Raw genomic sequence first — 19961 nt, 5'->3', positions numbered from 1 at the left:
ATTACGAAGAAATAAAAACAAATGAAAATGAAGAAGGTATTAAGTCGTATATACAATTAAATTCAGAACAAATAGATACGAAGCAAATAGATGAACAAATTCAACCTATAGTTTCTGATCAAAATGATGACGATAATACCACAAATGAAGAACCCATAACGCTAACTGAGGAAGAAGATAATCTTAGTAATATAGAACCCAGAACGTCACAACATAAAAGACCACAAAGAGATAAAAAGAGACCAGCATGGTTGAAAGATTACAAAGTAGAAAATGATACAGATGAGAGCATGCACGTGACAGAAATGGCTTACCTTGGTGAACACGATGAAAATGATACAGGTTGGCACGATGCTATCAAAGCTGAAATAAAAGCACACATTAAAAACGGAACGTGGACAATAGCAAAGAAAGAAAAAGGTATCAATGAAGTAGATTACAAAATGATATTAAGAATAAAAACGAAAGCAGATAACACTGAAATAAAGAAGGCTAGGTTAGTAGCGCGGGGATTCACACAGCAACCTGGTGTAGATTATACTGAAACATTTGCCCCCGTTGTGAAACTAAGTTCTGTTAGATCAGTCATTAGTTCAGCCATAGAGGATAATCTAAAATTAGATCAAATGGATGTCACTACAGCGTATCTTAATGGAGAGCTAGAAGAAAATATACAAATGAAAATGCTTACTTACTTAGAAAAATATGTAATGGAAATTATGGTTGACGAAAGTAGTCGAAATGATTTAACATTCTTCAATAAGGCTAAACGGATGCTAGAAGATATTAGAAATATTAAAGAAGAAAAAGTTTGCAAGCTTCAAAAGGCTTTATACGGATTAAAACAATCCGGACGCCAATGGTATAAAAAATTAGATGCAGAATTAAAAGATATAGGTTTTGAATCATGTAATGCAGATCCTTGCATATACCTATTGAAGAAAGGAGGAGATAAAATAATAATAACAGTCTATGTTGACGATTTAATTATAGCATATTCAAGTTCAGAAATATTAAAAGAAGTAAAGAAAGCACTAGAGAGAAAGTTCGAAATGAAAGACATCGGAGAGTTGAAATACTGTTTAGGTATAGAATTTAAACAGGATAAAGAAAAAATTACTATGAGTCAAACGAAATACATTAAAGATATCCTTAAGAAATTCTCCATGCAAGATGCAAAACCTGTGGCAACTCCTATGGAGACAGCATTAAAATTAAAGAAAGAAGAACATCCAGATTCGAACTTACCCTATAGAAACTTGATTGGAGCCCTCATGTACCTGTCAGTTGCCACGCGACCAGACATAGCTCATGCTGTTAGCTATCTTGGTCAATTCAATGCGTATTATGGAAAAGAACACTGGGCAGCTGCAAAGCGCGTAATTAGATATTTAAAAGGTACAATAGATTTAAAATTAACATTCCACAAGAATGGAGATAAAATTATAAAGGGTTACGCAGATGCCGACTGGGCATCGTGTCCATTAGATAGACGGTCATATACCGGCCATTGTTTTATAAAGAACGGTGCGGTCATAAGTTGGGAGTCAAGAAAACAAAGGACTGTAGCACTCTCAACGGCGGAAGCCGAGTACATGTCTTTGAGCGAATGTACAAAAGAGGCTGTTCATTTGAAAAATATTCTGACTAATTTGGGTTACTTCAAACAAAAAGGAATTACTATTCACAACGACAATCAAGCCGCACAACAGTTAGCAATGAACCCTATTACGAGTATTAGCGCCAAATCCAAACATATCGATATCCGCCAACATTTTATAAGAGATATGGTGCAACAAAATGTGGTGCAACTTTCATACCTAGGAACAGGGAATATGATAGCGGACATCTTTACAAAAGCTTTGCCTCGTCCTAAATATGAATACTGTCGCCAAGAGCTGGGACTCCTACAGTAGGTAGATACTATGCCGTGAGGAGGAGTGTAAGAAAGAGGTTGTACACGGCCATAGACCTACAGCTCAATTAAATAGAGAAATAAACTGACTTATGTCTTGTCACTAAAATAATCGTTGTAACATTGCACGTAATAAAATATTTAAAATATTAAATAACATTATTGGTCTCCTGTAAAACTCCACATCCATCATATGTCATAGATATTTATATGCAAAAACATGTTAAAATTATGCTTACTCTTGGAAGTGAAGAAAAAAAACGGCCGAAAGTTTTGACCAATATTTCGCCTAAAAAGTAGAATTTCTGGGCGAAACTAGCCGAAACCGAAACCGAAAGTTTGGTCGGACACTAACCATATAATCTGCTTACCATATCAGATGGGGTGTGGTCACTTTAACTAACCCTTATAAAAAAATATTAGACTTGTTTTCACTAACATAATATCGTATCATAAATAGTAAAAAATTAAAGTATCGATAATACAATAAACTATTAAACTATTTATGGCCTGATCAAACAACTGAATAATAAGCAATATTATGAGTTAAATTAGCATAATCTAATATATATCGAAGTGATTTCTCTCTCTGTGATAGATATGCATAGACATTTCCTTATTTTTTGCCCGTCAGTCTCAGTTTTATGAGATCACTTAGAATAAAACATTTGTATGAAATCTATGTAACCAGTTTATGGAATTTAAAAATTTTACTATATAAAGCAGCATTTTTTTTAAATACTTACTTAAATTTAAATTTTTAACAAACTCAAATTCATACAATTTTATTATAATTTATTTATTTTATTATGTAGATACATCCGAATGGTACCACAGAATCATTTTCCAATTTTATCGACATAAAGTATTGGTGATCCCTAAATATTGTAGATAGTGAACGTCAGAATTCGCGTTCTCTAATCTGTGGTTAGATTTTGGTACATTTCTTTATTGTGTTATATCTATCCACGTTTTATTTAATTCTACAAAAAGAAACAATATAAAATGCCTACACCAGATAAAATTTTGATGAGGAAGATTAAAAAAAGGGAGAAAAAGAAAGCTAAACTTACGAGTCTAAAATCGAATTCAGCACCCGACAACATCGCAGGTACCTACGAGCATAACCTATAATACGTTTTTAAACAATATTTATTATAATAAAATATCTTCCTCCAATTATATACAATTACGAATCAAGTCTTGGTGTTTTTATTAATCGTTGTTTATAATATTTTTTTAGAACCCGATCCAGCCGATGTTAAAAAACGTCCACATGAGAATAATGAACATAATGAAAAAACTGTTCCTAAAAGTAAGTCTTACTAATAATACAGTAAAAATAACAGTCAGTGCAATTAGTTTCATATGTAACAATAACTTTGCTAACCTTATTTTTTTTTTTTTCATAGAGAAACGAAAAAAAGAGAAAATTCAAATCGAAGAAGAACCAGTGCAACAGAAGAATGATAATTCAGATGGCAGTAATGAACAGGATGGTTCTGATAGTGAAATAGAAATCAAACCTGACACTGAAGACAGTCAATGTATGTAATTATTGCAAATTAATTAGATTTGTTTTTGTGCAGATTACCTTAAACTTCTTTTTCAAAATCATTGCCACCATTTAAAATTTAAATGTGGTGGTGTTGTGGGTGATCATGGGCGGCAGTAGTCACTTACCATCAGGTGAGCCGCATGCTCGTTTGTCCCCTGTGTTGTAAAAAAAAAATTTAAATTAAGAGCATATTTTTTTGTCCAACCTTACTACATTGCAAAACACTAATGGCTACTGTCAGAAAATGTAAATGACTTTTGAAAATACATAATTAATATTTTTGTAATTAATAAAGGGTTTTACATATTATGTCATTTAAATAACATGATATAAAAAAAGTTATGAACTATAAAAATAATGGATTATATAATGCCTATTTACCCATTATACCATTTCTAAATCTGTAATTAGAGCCGTTAAGAATAAGTCTGGATAATCGGGATTCTACTATACTTATTACTGCTATGTGGTCCCGACATAGAATAGAGCATCTCTTCTTTCCCCATGGATGTCATAAAAGGAGACAGAGTTACTTAATAGTGTCAAGGAATGGGTAACAGCGTCCCTATTAAAACCTCCACCTAAACCTAACTGTTGCCAACTCATCTGCCAACTACAGCAACTATGGGCAAAACACCCCAATATGGGGAGACCTATGCTCAGCAGAGCAGAAGCATTCGATGCTGTGACCACATGGTGATTATTATGAATACAAGAGTATTTATTTGATATTTTTATAACCTTTTATTAATTTATAAAGTAGAACACCTATTTTAGAAATGAGTTCATACAATTAGAGGATATAAAATTGATGGAGAACTTTTTTCTTTTACAGTACCTGGATCCAGTTTATGTCTTGGTATACTATCAGATCAGAAATTTTCATCTTTAGAGAGCAAAGTTTGTGAAGCTACACTCATGGGTATAAAAGATATGGGATTTACTACCATGACAGAAATTCAAGCAAAAGCAATCCCACCATTACTGGAGGGAAGAGATTTAGTTGGAGCAGCAAGAACAGGATCAGGAAAAACACTAGCCTTCCTCATACCTGCTATTGATCTAATTTATAAACTGAAGTTTAAGCCTAGAAATGGTATGTTTCATTATAATAGGTATATAAAAAATACTATCATGTTAAGAACTTTTATATTATTTTATGCAACTTGAAATTGCAAACATTGTACCTTTTCTCACATAGATATATGTACCAAGTATATACTATATCTATATATCTAAAGACTTATAAACTTAACACACATACTTTGAGAATATTCCTTCCTTAACATATTGAATATCTACTAAATCATTCAAAGATGTATGAGAAATGATGACAAAAAGGCGAATATGAAACAACTCCATATTTCCAAATAAGTGTTTATATGAAATCAACAATAAATTGAGTCTCCAGTGAATTCTGTTGAGGCACATTCATTGTTGATATCACATGAATGCTGAAGTTTAAGGAGTATGTTTGAGTAGTTATATGAACACAGAATGGATATCTGATAATCTTATCTCTAAAATAAAAGTAATTTCAGTTAATTCTCAATAAAACGAAATTGACCAATGTTTTAAGGTACGGGCGTGATTATATTGTCTCCTACAAGAGAATTATCCATGCAGACATTTGGAGTGTTGATGGAATTAATGAAATACCACCATCATACTTATGGATTAGTAATGGGTGGCGCTAATAGGAGTACAGAAGCTCAAAAGTTATCTAAAGGTAAGGAAACTAATAATTTATTTTATAAATTTAATGTAGTTCAACATCTATCAATAAAGGTGAAATATTAGGATAGCTGTAATATGATGTAGAGTGCATATAGTATATAATACCACCAGGAACATAAATTCCCAGTTGAATATGATTAAATTTAAATAAATGACATAACATACTATATCAAACACTATATAATACAAAAAACATTTATAATAAATAAAGGAAAAACTTTAATAGTCATTGGTTATATTATACCAAAATTCAAAGAAAATGATAATGAATATTTATTTGAATTATGATATATTAAACTTTTGTTTAATTTATTATACAGTTACTCACAATAATAACTAAGAGAATTTCCAACTAATTTCGGACTTGATAAAATCCCTTATACATGATTGTGGTTTACAGCTATGTTCACAAAATGTATAGCAATTTTCACAAAATTAATATGAACTATGGAGGATATACAAATTTATTTTGATATCCTTACTCTTTCTGTATCACCACATATAATAATTATATTAAATTATATCATTGATAAAGAGTTTTTCACTTGTGCCAACAGGAATCAACATTTTAGTAGCAACTCCGGGTCGACTTCTGGATCATTTGCAAAACACACCAGATTTTCTATACAAAAACCTTCAATGCCTTGTCATCGATGAAGCAGACAGAATACTGGAGATTGGTTTTGAAGAAGAAGTTAAACAAATCATTAAGTTATTGCCAAGTAAGTTATATACAAAATCTTAGATCTTGGGGTCCCGACAGAGTAGAAGTGTGTCCGTCGGCTGACACATATTATGTTTAGCCGGGCAAACAATGGCTATCACCTCCATACCTAAGGAGCCTGGCCTCTTTCTACGCACATCCCCCTGGACGCGACGCGCGCTCTACCTCCTGTGTACAGCAGAACCCACGCAGGGCGACGGTTATCCAGCCCCGCACAACTTGACGACATATTTGTTATTCCCATCCACTTTTTGTTCTTTCGGCTGCTGCTATTTATAATAACACTGGCTTAGCCCTCTGTGTCAAAACTCATTGACGCAAGGGTCTCGCCCTCACAATTGCGGCTCGGGCAAAGAGCATATTGCCCAAGACCCATATTGTGTTGATCCATTGTCAATATCTTTATATACTATTGTATAAGATTTTTTTTTATATTTGCAAGTGGCTCTCCTATATAATAACAATAATCTTCCATAATATATATTTATTTATTTATACATATGTATTTATTTTAGAACGGCGCCAAACAATGTTGTTCAGTGCAACACAAACCAAGAAGACAGAAGCGCTGACTGCACTTGCTGTAAAACATGAACCTGTTTATGTAGGAGTTGATGACCACAGGGAACAAGCTACTGTTGATTCATTGGAACAAGGGTAAGTTAACATTATTAGTATAATATTTTTTTAATCCATATTTAGGAAAGAATTCTAGTAAATCTTGTTATGGAGTAAATAATAAACTCGAATAAGGTTTTGTACTGAATTGACTTCCCTACTTTTAAATAAAAATAAAATAAAATACTGGTCTCGTTATTGTGTATGAAATAATCGTATATATGATTAATATATATAGTTATATATATATAAATAATATTACAACATTGGTATATCTAAATTATAATTGTTTTTTATATATTTATTTATGTAATATATATATTATAAATACTTAGATCAGTGTAAGATATGCATCTGATTATTTCCTTATATTTTATTAACGTAACCATTTATTTTATTAGATACACTTCTTGCGCCAAATAGCTACCGTATTTTTTCTTTTCTCCTCTACCCAAAGATCTGAAAGAAATTGCTTTAGCGATAACACAGACGACATTTCATACTTCATAAGTTTAATATATATAAAGAGTTAATAAATATATTAGTTAATAGCACACATTCCTAACCTGTAAAATACAAATTTTCAGTATTGTAATTAAAACTATAAAAAATTATAGATGCAAAAACTCAAATAAATATTATATGTTAATTAAATTGGATGTTAATTATACAGACTTAGTTTATACTCAAAAATAAAATTTTTGTTTTCACAAATTTATGAATATTTTTGCCTGTGTAATATTTTACACAGAACTTATAGATATTTTTACTTGATTGAATACTAATAATGACATTATTTTAGGTACATTGTCTGCCCATCTGAAAAACGTATGATGGTTCTCTTCACATTCCTAAAGAAGAATAGAAAGAAAAAGGTCATGGTGTTTCTCTCGACCTGCATGTCGGTTAAATACCACCATGAATTATTCAACTATATTGATTTACCTGTCATGTCTATACATGTAAGTATATCCACACACAACTGTTGCGCTCTCACATTAGCCACATAAAACATATTCATACAACATGTACTTTATGTGAAGATGGAGTATACATAAATATTACTATCCACTTCATCCCCAGGATGTCGTAAAAGGCGACTATGGCAACTAAGCGCTATACAGCAATGCACAAAAAAATCATTGATCCCCTTTATAAAACACCTGACAATAATATTAGATAATACCATCTTATTACCGTGTGGTCCTGGCATAGAATGAACCAAATCATCCTTTCCCGTGTATGTCGTAAGAGGCGACTAAGGGAACTTAATGGCCGAGGTACAGGCAGCAGCATCTCTCTTAATCACTACCTAAACCTAACTTCAGTTACCAAGCAGGGCTACTAGGCTACTACTGGCAAAACCACTGTTATTGGGGAAGCTTATATCAATAGTGGACATTTAATGGCTGATGTGATTGATTGATTAATTGATACCCTCTTATAATGAGAGACCCATGTTCATCAATAGGATACTATTGATATGATATTACAAGTTGTAATAATGTTTGTGTGATCTTTTGCATGGGACTGAACATAATGGATATATGAAAATGAATACATGAAAATATAAGTACATCTATGAAAAATCTCAAACCTATTTTCATATTTTTTGGGGACGTAAATATGCTAAAGAACAAACTAAGTACACATTAATTCAATCGAACATAAAAAAAATGTTTTAATTTCAAGGGTAAACAACAACAGACAAAGCGCACCACAACATTCTTTCAATTCTGCAATGCAGAATCTGGCATTCTACTATGCACCGATGTAGCCGCTCGAGGGCTAGACATCCCTGCCGTCGACTGGATTGTACAATATGATCCACCAGATGATCCAAAGGTAAAATTTATGTAGAAGAATAACAATTTATTAATTTCTACCTTTTACCAGTATCTTCAAGTGATCGAAATCTGTGAGATTTTTTGCATGCAATAGTGGATATATGAAAAATAGTTCGTGTGTTAAATACCATTTTGTCGCAATGCTAATGTCGATTTTCGTAATTTTCGAATGCATTATTTTTAATAATCGCTTGTATATTGAATATAAATATAGAAGTAAACTGTATCAATATTTACCTTTATATACAATAACCGCAACAATTTTACTTTTTTTATAGGAATACATCCATAGAGTAGGAAGAACAGCGAGAGGGCTCGGAACGAGTGGTCATGCTCTATTATTTTTACGTCCTGAAGAACTAGGCTTTCTACGATTTTTGAAACAATCAAAAGTTACCCTTAATGAATTTGAATTCTCTTGGAACAAAGTGGCTGATATACAATTGCAGGTTTGATTTATACTTTTCTATCCTTTTATTTTATTGTTTAAAACTTCATAAAATTCCCATTATTGTACCTACCATAGATCAAACCTAACCTATATATATGTATATTTTTTTTTCTTCGCACAAATCAGCATTGTTTTCACCGTTTTTCAACTTTGAAATGGTTTCCGCCTTTTCTTTAACAGTGAAAGTGCGTCGAGGCGACTGCCTAATGATAATAATGAGGATAAGTATGACTATACTTATCCAAAATTTACTAAACTTAAGGTTTGATCTGAATATGACTTGTTTATTATTTGAAAACTAATACTTTAATGAAGAAATTTCTAATAAGTGCAACAATGAACTCTATTCTATGGTACCATCATTGAGTATTTAAGGTTATTTTTCGGAGGGAGCCTGGTTTCTTAAAAATGCCGTATATGTACTCTCAGACATGTCTTCGTAAAGCATCGATCCCATCCTAAGGTATACACCACACAATTCTGAGATAGACACGATAGATGGATATTATTATTATTCTTTTGATATCATATCAGTTTTAAGGATCATAACATACACACGAAATAATTTAAAGTGGAAACTTCCTCTCCCTTTTGAAGTGTTTGAAATACGCTCACGTCATCTGCACATCTTTTCAGTGGGCTTATAAACAAAACTACTTTGGCGACTTATTATTATATTGTTTAATAAAATTATTACTAATCTCGACATTTCGATTTCAGCAATTAGTAAAATTACATTATGACAATACAAAATAATACTTGTAAGCAAATTAATTTGATTAAAAATTATCTTTTGCAGCTGGAGAAATTAATATCAAGGAACTACTTCCTCAATCAGTCTGCTAAGGAAGCATTCAAGAGTTATTTAAGAGCTTACGACTCGCACCACCTTAAGACAATATTTGATATCGATACAATTGATTTGGCTAAAGTTGCAAAATCATTCGGTTTCACAGTACCTCCAGCTGTAGAACTGAAAGTAACCAATAAGGGGCCACCATCCAAGAGGAAAGGAGGAGGCGGTTACGGATACTTCAAAACTCTTAACGCCCCCAACAATCATAAAAAAACGGAAAAAACAAAAATCTACAGGCAAAAGGGTGGGAACAAACGTTCTATAAGTTAAATTATATTATTCAATAAAACACTTGTTTAAATAATATATATAAATGGTTTGTTTTAATAATATAAAAATCTTGTAATTTTTCTATCGTATTATAAAAGAATATACTATGAATTCATATAACAATACAATTGTTGAATATCACATTGTCTATGAATAGATAGTATAGAAGAGGTACAGGAATGACCTAGGCAGAAAAAGGTTAACACGATTTTCCTTACAGACATAAAAAATCAATACTTTCTGTGCTTACTAACGAACGAACTTATATCACGTGATACTGTACACACAGACACTAAAGCTCAGTTAAATTACATAATAATAATAATATTGTGTATTAAGTTTTATACTTAATACACAATAAAAGCACTAAAGTATAAAAAATGCTCTATCATATTCTTGTCACTCTATCTAAAACTGGTGTATGAATAGCAAAAGTCGATTTTAACAATGTTAAAAATAAGAATAAAATCATAGATTAAAATTAGTACCTGCCGTCTCAATTCTACAGAATAAGATGCACCAAGTCTGCACCTTACACAATAGTATAATTTTTAAGCAATGTGATTGGTAAGTTTATTATTGGATATGTGACATACGCCCTCCAACCTCCGTAAATGTAAACATAATAACAGTAATTCAAGAACTGATAAGTAAATTAGCATTGCATAACAGGTACTCTACTTTTTTTAAGTCATAGATATTACTAATAACTTTAGATAAACTTGTGAATTTTTAGGCACTACTTGGAACACGGTATCTTAGTAAGAGTAGACATTTTAGTGTCAATAAAAAGCATTCAACATTGTTATTTTCATTACTTGATTTATTTTTGGGTGATAATTACAGATATAAATAGATATCACAAATTAACACTGCGTATAAATGACATTGAATTAGATTCTTATTGGCGCTGGTAACATTTTGGTTCGGAGTTTCTAAATAAAATTTATATAAATATAAGAATTGATGAAGACAGATCATTAGAGATATTAATAGGTATTTTCCGATATAATAAATAACTTGTGATATCAAAGCGTCTAGTATAGTAGTGACAGTTTTCATGTGACAGATACTTGTTATTGTGAAGAAATGCCATGTTTTGGATGGCCAATTTTACTATCGTCATCATCATTATTATAAACTATCCAATGTCCACTACTGATGATCTCCCTCATATTACGCCACAAAGTGCGATCCTGCGCAACTTACATCCAACGACTCTTGATATCGTCATTCCATTTCACAGACGGTCGCCCCACACTACACTTGCCTACATTTTTATTATACTGTGTATACAATTAAGGAAACTAAATAGCATAAATGTGCTCGTAGATTAGATATTGAAATAATAATAACAGTCTCCAGGGAGGCTTCTGTAAATGGCGAATAAACTCTATTTACCTAAAAAAAAACGACATGCGATATCCGATCGCCTTCTTTTACAGGTGTGTGGTAACCAAACATATCCATATAAAAAAAAGAATAATATATTTCATAACTAGTTCCCGACAAACTCAACGGAAATTTATGAGCAAGAGAACATGTTTTTCATCAACATGATTCAAGTTTTTTTTTTTTATTTAGCCTTTTGCCAATTATCCGGTGATAGTAACATCGTTAACAAACCTAATTAATCAAAGTTGCGTTACAAAAATTATGCAAATTATAATTATCAAAAGGTATCATTTAAAGGACACAAATTGGTGAAAATTAAACTACATATTGTTATTTCTGGAAATCCCACGTAGAAAATGTTAACAGGAAAATGTCTGGCAATTATTATGACTTATCTGTATTATAATAATCGATGTGCGTCGCATGTAATGTAATGATGCAATACATAATAAATATTATTTCTATATATGAAATCTCTTCAATTACTTTATAAATTTTGATATGAAATTATTTTTTGAGTCAATTAATATCAACAATTAAATTGCAAAAAGAGATGTTCAGTTATAGCATAAATAACAAACACTACTAAAGTATTTCAAAGGATACAAAAATCAACGTCGGGCTGCTCCTGAAACCCAAAAGATTTTGCCGCCATCTTTAAATCCAATGTTTTAATGTTAAAAATCTTCTTTAATGGATGACATTTGTAACATCTCAGGTAAGAGAGAAATGCTTGTCTTGCTAATTTTTTTACGACTCCATTCTTAAGTATTATGTCTTCTAACTGCAAAATAATATTTGATATATTAAAAAAAAAAAGAATTAAACATTATACTTGTTAAATAATTTTTAATACTTAATTATTGCTTCTTACCATTTCTTGTACTTCCACGGCAGGGTCACAATAATTATACTTATCTAAATAAACCTTTTCTTTATGCAAGAAGTTTATAAATTCTTCTTCCTCGGGTCTAAGAACTATAACTGCATTCCCTTTTGTATTTAATCCTCTAGCAGTGCGGCCAACTCTATGAATATATTCCTAAAAAATGTAATAACTTAAGATATTTATATCTCAAAAGAATACAAATATTTACCTAAATAAAATTACAGATAAACTAATTATATTATTATATTGTAGCCAGGAGCATATAAACGCCAATGTACAATAAATAATATAAACTCATTTAAAAATTATATTAAATAAATATAAATAATCATAATTGTTTTTACTTTCGGATCCGTTGGTGGGTCATACTGAACAATCCAATCTACACAAGGAATATCTAATCCTCTAGCAGCAACATCTGTACAAAACAGTGTACAATGTGTGGCCTCAACAAATATCTGAAATGATTCCTTCCTTTTTGCTTGTGTTTGTTTTCCCTAAAATCATAAATAAAATATATGGTTATATTTTAAATGAACTGGATCCTCAAACAACTGGAAATGTTAGGAAGAGAAAAGCATCTGATTTATGGTATTATTCATACTAATGACAGGTCATTTTCATATCCATAAACAATGGTGACTACTTTTCATCAGGTAGGCAGCCAGCATGTTTGCCATTCCATGGTGCATAAATAAGATCACTTTGAGGACTGACAAATTTTTAACATTAAATTTGAGGATATTTGATAATAATTTCACGTGATACGTAATGCTGTAAGATGATACTAAAGTGTTACACGCAATTGTGGCCGACATCATATATTTAGTCATAAATATGCTCTACGATGTCAATACCTGTAATAGATACTTAAATCAGAAAAAGAACATTTAAATTTTTCGTTAGGTTTTAAAAGTATAAAATATATCGAAGCTTATGCTATGAAGCAAAGCAGTCCAAACGACTTACGTGTGAAGCCAATACAAACCACAAAATAGATTGAAAGATCACAAAAACAAATAATTTAATTTTGTGAAAAAAAATACCATTGATTAATAATACAGAATTATTTTAAAAGGAAAACGTTAGTGTATATTGTAGACCAAGAACACGACGCAAACTACACATATATAAGCAGTACTTTAGACAGCTTTGACATAAAGTATAACAACATTTAAAAATAATAAAGCAATCTCTTACATGTATTTTTAAAACAGATGCTTTGCAATGTGTTTTAAAAAATTCATAATGGAAATCCACAGATTTACAAGAGGAGAAGAAGACCATAACTTTCAACTTTTTAGTTTTCTTTAGCATTTTATATAGCCAAGGTATCCTATATTCCAATGGACATATACAGTATCTGAAAGAAAAATTTATACAATTTTAATAGTATAATCAGATTATAGAAAACCAGTGAGGAGTCATAACACAATAAATATAAAGAGATGATAAAAATTACTGTACTGATTACATTATATATTATTATTATATTGAACAGCTCAAACTATGCTAATAAAATAAAAATCACTATATATCTATAATCTCTTTTAAAAATAAAAATATTATGCATATGTATTACCCCTGTTGCAACCCTGTAACAGTAGATTGTTTATCTTTCACTGATATCAGTACCGGGTCACTTCTGAGTGCTAGCCGTGCAAGATTCTCCACCTTGTTATCAATTGTTGCACTAAATAATATTGTTTGTCTGCTTTCTAGAAAAAAAAGTAGTATGTTTAATATTAAAAAAATAAATACAACAATGTGTAAATATGTTCATGTAACATGTAAATATAATGTATAACAATTTGATAGATTTTCAATGCACTGTACAAGTTATTGGTTAACTGCTAGATAGACAAAAAAATTCAAAAAATTTAAAGTTGCAATTTTAGATCATAATAAAATGTGCCCTAGGACTGTTTTTTGCTATTTGTAAAAGTTTTGGATGATAATATTAAATTCACAACCAACTTCTATACTTCTTACTATTTAAACCTTATGAATTAACATAAAGAACGTCTTTAGAATTCAATTACAAAAAGTAATGGACATAAATAGTTGAATAAAATATTTTTATTTTGATTATAAATCTTATTTTCTAAAAAAAATAATAATAATTATATATACTAATAATGAAAAGAAATGTCTATTGTAATATAATCTAAAATACTTACTTGGCAGCAAATTAATAATTCCACTAATGTGTTTCTCAAATCCTGCTTCCAGTAATTTATCAGCTTCATCAAGTACTAAACATTTTAAGTTATCACAGTTAAACTTGTCATTATTTTGTAAATGATCCCAGAGACGACCTGGGGTACTCACAACAATATTAGCTCCTATAATAAATAATAAACAATTTTATTTACTAGTTTTTACCCATATAGTTGGAATATGTTGATCAACATCTTGTCCTTTTCCATCCGTAAATTTTATAATTAGGTTTACAAGGTTTAGTCAAGTGGATAGAAAAGTTTATAAATAAATATTGTCAATCCATATAAAGAAAATCAGGTACCAAAAGGTGATATATAAACACACTATATCTTTCATTTTAATAATTTTACTCATTTAATTATTTACTAATTGAAGTATTTTTAATTGACAGATTAGAAATATGTATACAAAATGAATTATGGTCATTCTATTGGTTTAACTATCAGCTACTCAATGCAATACATATAAATAATTTTATAAAAAAGATAAGGATATAGGATTTTTATAAGCATACCTTTCTTTAGCATTCGTATGTCTTTTGACTTCTTTTCTCCTCCAACTATTAAACAATGTGATAAGGCAATATTTTTTAGTAGTTTTTTGAGAACTTCATTTGTCTGCAGGGCTAATTCTCTTGTTGGTGAAATTATTATACAGCCAGTACCTATAAATATCTTTATATTATCATGTTTTATCATCCATTTATAAAATTATACATTTTATGAATATATATAATTTCTATCTAAGACACCATATAAATGAAACATTATCAATAAACACCATAATTTATTGATGATGTTTCATCCATGTAATACACATCCCACATCCATCCAACCATTTAATAATGATTGTGTAAAAAACAAGTAATTATTTTTACAATTTTTACATTTATAATATCAGTAGGAATAGGGTCAGTGGATACTCTTAGTTTTATTTTTAAAACAAGATGGGTTTACACTTGACCTTACCTGATGGTAAGTAATTATATAATAAGAGAAAACAAAAATCTTTTCAGTAACATGTAAATTAGTGCTATTATCATAAAATAACATTCTTTTTTATTATATAAATTAATTAGTACAGAAAGTAAGAAATAATAAGAAATACGATATAATATGACACAATATAACTACTTAATAGAAATTAATAAACAAAGAACTATTTATGGTGTTTTTAAACAAACTGACGGCCCACCTGATTGAAAGAAGTAACCGTTGCCTATAGACATGAACAATACCATGAATATAACAGAATACACTGTCACATTACATACTGTTAATAAATTCAAATTGAATTAAAAGTTACCGTTTTTTCCATTATATCCTAATTTTATTAGTCGGTCAATAACAGGAATAAGAAATGCTAATGTTTTCCCACTGCCAGTCTTCGCTGCACCTATTAAATCTTTACCAACAAGTAAATGTGGTAAAGATTGGACCTGAATCCTTGTGGGTTTATCAAATCCTAAACTTTTTATAACCTCTAACAACCGTGAATCTATTTTGCCTTCTAGCATGGCAAAATTGCACTGCGATATTATTTCCTCCATAGTCATTACTTTTAATTTTCGACTAAATAATAAAGAAATTGGCTAGTCTTAATACTATTAAAATCAAAACGAATTATTTTATCCATATGAAAATGAAAACAGTATATGACAGCTGACTAACCAACAAACAACCAAATTAATAAAATGACATTTGGGTGCATTTGGCAAACTGCGTTTAGTTCCATGTTGATATTATTCAATTTGTTTACTTATATTTAGCTACTAAGACAATTTCTTTTTTTATTATACCAATAGAAATAAAGCCAGCTAACCAAACTGGTAGTGTTCTGTGGTGCTTAAGTTCTTTATACTGTGGTAGTTAGATGAATTTTTATTTTTACCGATTTCAAAAAAAAGAAGTCTTTACATTTTAATAAAAATGAGATATATATATACTTTTTGTCTGCTAATTATTAAATGAGCTGACCTGTTTTCTTTATCAGTATTCTATATACTTATGCATAAAATATATCTTCATGTATTATTTAATAATTAAACTATGTGTTTACGCATTAAAAAGATGCAGTAATTTTAAGACAAAATAAATATAGAATAAATATAAAGGAAACGCTCATAACTATTTATCACGCAAAATTGTATGAAAAAGTTAACTCATTTTTCTTGAAGCATTTTTATGAAGACACTATCTATATAATCAAAGACCTCGGCCTATACTGTACTACATACTATTGGAAATAAAAGTGGGTAAATAATAATAAGAGATAGGCACTAGTATTACTTAGATTAAATAAGGTAAAATAAATTCTCATTATCGTTATTTTATAAGATATATTTCAGTAAGAAGTATACGACTCGCCTAAGATAAGCATTTAAGGGCACTTGCAACACTGGGGGTCACGTGTATACTGTTGATTATTGCTTAATTTTGATATGTGTAAGGAAATACTAATTTGTATATCAGTGTACACTTGTCTACCACATAAATTCTTATATTTTTGCTAGCTCAATTTGATAATCAGCATGTTCCAAGTTCATTCTTTTAAAATACTTAAGCAAATACATATTTTTTATATGTACGGCAATAATTTAAAATAATATATTCATAAAATTGCTCTATAGACTTACTAAATAATGTGTAACATTAATTACTTTTGCACTAGTTTAGCTTTTATTCAGAATTTTGTCTGCATAATTAGTACAAGTCTTATATTATCTGCCAACAGGATAAAAAACTGCCTATTCTCCATACCCATAAAGTATGTGTATAGCAAATTTCATAGTAATTTGTCGTTTAACAATGTTTTTTTTTTAAATTATTTTAAAAAATTGGTTAACAAACAAACTCATTTTCACATTTATAAGAATTGAATGTTTTTGTCTAAATTTTAAAATCACTAATTTTGGTGAAAACAAATGCTCAGATGGTCTTCTAAATATACCAAGAATAAAAAGTATATACACAGAACTCAATTTGTGTATCATTTTATTATTAAGTTCTATTTGGCTTTTTTTTTAATCGAATGTTTTTCTTATAATATGGATTGCTGCTCATACATATGCACTAAATGAAGGAAAACAAATTAATCAAAAACAATTTAATTAATCACACAATGTTTTGTTCACATTATTTTAAATCTTGTAATTCAACTAAAACAGCCTTCGATTCAGGAATGTTGGAACAAAATGTTACATTGTTACATATCAGTCTTCAAAACATTGATGGCTATTACAGATATTATGAAATAAAGTAATAAGAAAATAACTGCCACATTTTCTTTATTTTTTTTTCTATTGCTACATAAATTATTTTCTACTTAAACTACTTTATTATGAGAAAAAATACTATGAAAAACAATAGGTATAAAATTTTAGGATTCACTATATTTAGTGTTGTGACATTATTTTCTGTAGTGAAAAACTATATTATATATGACTGATTTGTTAATAACTTAATTTTATTTGTAATCACATAGAGGTGTGAAAAGTGTACACTTCATAGTTCATCATGTTGCTGTTGTGCTGTGTTTGACCCATCACAAGCAGCTGGTGTACTGAGATCTATTTTATATTCACACCGGTATGGTTCAGTGACAGACAACAGTTTAGTTTCTAATCCACAGTGTACATTAACAACTGTTAATCTGTTGGGGCCATTCCAGCAGGCTACACCATTAGTATACTTCATCACAGAATATTTGTTATCATCACCAGCCCATTCACCCCAGTTTCCAAGTCCAATTTCAGAGCCACTGTTCTTTGATTTCTGTGTTACCTTTTGGAACATACATAGTTTGTAAACATATTCTTTATCTTCATATTCAAAGCACTGTCCATCTAATGTAGCAAACTCTTGCTGTAAACCATAATCTTTTTCCAGGTTTTGTTGAATATTTCTGATATTTGAATCTATTTCTCTAACAGTTCTTTCGGCATCGCTGAATTGTTTTCGGGCCTCTGTGGCTTCATTGATCAACTTCTGAGTCTCTTCATCATATTTGCTAGTTGTATCTGATTCTATTTCATGTTCCTCATTATCATCAATGGACAAATCGGCATCTAAATTATCATCTTCAGATCCTTGATCTTCATTATCTAAATCATGGTTGGCTTCTTCGTCAGTATCATGGTCAGATTCCTCATTGTCTTGCATAGGACGGAACATACCCTGTTCCATCATTAACAAAGGTTTCAACAATGGCCAAGTTTTTGTAACAAATGATTCCTTATCTACATTTTCACTATCTCCAAAGAAATATTTTATTTCCTCTTCATCAACCTGCCCATCTTTATTCTTATCAAAAACATTTGCAGTTGCAATTTCATCAGATGTTAACAAACCATCATTATTGGAATCAAACCTTTCAAATTGCTCTATGGACTCCTTTCTTGATTTCTCTTTTTCCTCCTCGGCTTTTTTCTGCTTCTCTTTTTCCTCTGCTTCTCTATAAACTTTTAGAGCCTCATTTTCCTTATTCTCAATTTCATTTTTTATAGACTCTTTTTCTAATTTTATTTTCTCTGCATCTGCCTTATCTCTTTCTAACTGTGATAATTGTTCAGCCATTTCATTTCGCTTTTTATTTCCTTTCTCTATGAGTTCTTGTCTTAAATGACTACCAGCTTTATGTAGCTCTGCTAACCTCTGTGCCTCGGCTCTTGCTTCTTTTCCAAGTTCCTCACATGTATTTGCACAGGAATTAGGTACGGCATACTCATCAGTACCATCGCAACAATCGCAAACTCCGTCGTTGACCCGGGAACTTGGAATATTTTGGGGCCGATGACCAGCATTTGTACAATGAAATATACCGTTTAGACAAGCCGATGTACCTGGCTCGTCGCTTCCGTCGAAGCAGTCACAGTAATCGTCATTCACATAACTAAAAGGTAATGTAACAGTCCCATCGAAACACGTAAAATCTTTATTCGGCGAATACAACGATGCTTTAGATAAAGACACTCCGCGGGGTCTTGGAACATCAGATTGCACGTATATTACAAAAGAACTTAGAATCAATAGGACTGAATTTAATCCATTGTCCCATTTGGAATAAAACTTCATGATTTTAGATGTCTATTTAAACACCGGCCACTAAAATTAATACAAGTCGCACGTAGTCGTACGTAGCGATAGCGAACGTGTAGACAAAAATGACAAATAGGAATGACAATCTGTCTACTAGTTCAGTGTGAGCAAAGATATAGAAGAATGTAGCTTTTTTTACTATAGGATATTTGAAAATTCTAATGAAAATATTTTACATATAGTTTTTTTTTTTATTTTGTATAAAGATAATTTTAATTTAATGTAAACGTACAAGATGTGACCATATTTTTAATAGAGGCATTATAAGATGTACGTTAATGAAATATATATTTTATAGTTAGGGACTTCAAATGTCTATTTTTCACAATTTATTTATTTATTTCTCTCACAAAATGACAACATAATAAAGTTTACAGTTATA

At 30.3% G+C, this 19961-nt stretch overlaps 4 protein-coding genes across 7 annotated transcripts in view; 1 reads left to right on the top strand and 3 right to left on the bottom strand.

Moving 5' to 3' along the window:
- The window catches only part of LOC113519010 (lachesin-like), a 165069-nt gene extending 161452 nt beyond the window's left edge, over positions 1–3617 (bottom strand). Inside the window, exon 1 of the mRNA XM_052892669.1 lies at positions 3599–3617. The gene's annotated coding sequence lies outside the window, so the exon portion shown is untranslated. The remainder of the gene's footprint in view (positions 1–3598) is intronic.
- LOC113518827 (probable ATP-dependent RNA helicase pitchoune) lies at positions 2818–11262 on the top strand. The gene is made up of 11 exons (XM_026903827.3): positions 2818–3026; positions 3159–3230; positions 3328–3462; positions 4309–4569; positions 5053–5202; positions 5768–5932; positions 6450–6591; positions 7355–7514; positions 8245–8397; positions 8678–8848; positions 9650–11262. The coding sequence occupies exons 1-11, from the start codon at positions 2921–2923 to the stop codon at positions 9974–9976; spliced, it is 1842 nt and encodes a 613-aa protein (XP_026759628.2). The 5' UTR covers positions 2818–2920; the 3' UTR covers positions 9977–11262.
- LOC113518792 (probable ATP-dependent RNA helicase pitchoune) lies at positions 10779–16263 on the bottom strand. 4 transcript variants are annotated; one of them, XM_026903785.2, is made up of 9 exons: positions 15789–16147; positions 14998–15147; positions 14441–14605; positions 13843–13978; positions 13461–13623; positions 12605–12757; positions 12246–12413; positions 11978–12155; positions 10779–11262 (listed from the first exon to the last, which is right to left on the bottom strand). In XM_026903785.2, exons 1-9 carry the CDS (start codon positions 16036–16038, stop codon positions 11258–11260), a joined length of 1368 nt encoding a protein of 455 aa, XP_026759586.1. In that variant the 5' UTR covers positions 16039–16147; the 3' UTR covers positions 10779–11257. The 4 variants fall into 4 exon arrangements, with proteins under 4 accessions (XP_026759586.1, XP_026759588.1, XP_026759585.1 ...); XM_026903787.3 differs by lacking the exons at positions 10779–11262; positions 15789–16147 and adding an exon at positions 16154–16263 and having other exon boundaries at positions 11967–12155; XM_026903784.2 differs by lacking the exon at positions 10779–11262 and having other exon boundaries at positions 11967–12155; positions 15789–16162.
- Positions 16264–17573: 1310 nt separating this feature from the next.
- LOC113518829 (glucosidase 2 subunit beta) lies at positions 17574–19659 on the bottom strand. Its single transcript, XM_026903829.3, has one exon. It carries the CDS (start codon positions 19553–19555, stop codon positions 17987–17989), a length of 1569 nt encoding a protein of 522 aa, XP_026759630.1. The 5' UTR covers positions 19556–19659; the 3' UTR covers positions 17574–17986.
- Between the last annotated feature and the right edge of the window lie 302 nt (positions 19660–19961).

This window comes from Galleria mellonella, unplaced genomic scaffold (assembly GCF_026898425.1).
Source record: "Galleria mellonella isolate WM207_F2 unplaced genomic scaffold, CSIRO_AGI_GalMel_v1 utg165, whole genome shotgun sequence".
In the NCBI taxonomy this organism is placed as follows: Eukaryota; Metazoa; Arthropoda; class Insecta; order Lepidoptera; family Pyralidae; genus Galleria; species Galleria mellonella.
Note: the sequence above shows the minus strand (reverse complement) of the source record. Positions and strands in the feature narration are given on the sequence as shown.

What these genes read in the sequence shown, in the direction of transcription:
- LOC113518827 (XM_026903827.3), top strand. Translation starts at nt 2,921, where the DNA reads ATGCCTACACCAGATAAAATTTTGATGAGGAAGATTAAAAAAAGGGAG. An exon ending in AGCACCCGACAACATCGCAG is followed by an intron (nt 3,027 to 3,158) that starts GTACCTACGAGC and finishes ATATTTTTTTAG; the next exon opens with AACCCGATCCAGCCGATGTT. An exon ending in AATCATTAAGTTATTGCCAA is followed by an intron (nt 5,933 to 6,449) that starts GTAAGTTATATA and finishes TATTTATTTTAG; the next exon opens with AACGGCGCCAAACAATGTTG.
- LOC113518792 (XM_026903784.2), bottom strand. Translation starts at nt 16,038, where the DNA reads ATGACTATGGAGGAAATAATATCGCAGTGCAATTTTGCCATGCTAGAA. An exon ending in ACCCACCAACGGATCCGAAA is followed by an intron (nt 12,414 to 12,604) that starts GTAAAAACAATT and finishes TACATTTTTTAG; the next exon opens with GAATATATTCATAGAGTTGG. An exon ending in CCGTGGAAGTACAAGAAATG is followed by an intron (nt 12,156 to 12,245) that starts GTAAGAAGCAAT and finishes ATTATTTTGCAG; the next exon opens with TTAGAAGACATAATACTTAA.
- LOC113518829 (XM_026903829.3), bottom strand. Translation starts at nt 19,555, where the DNA reads ATGAAGTTTTATTCCAAATGGGACAATGGATTAAATTCAGTCCTATTG.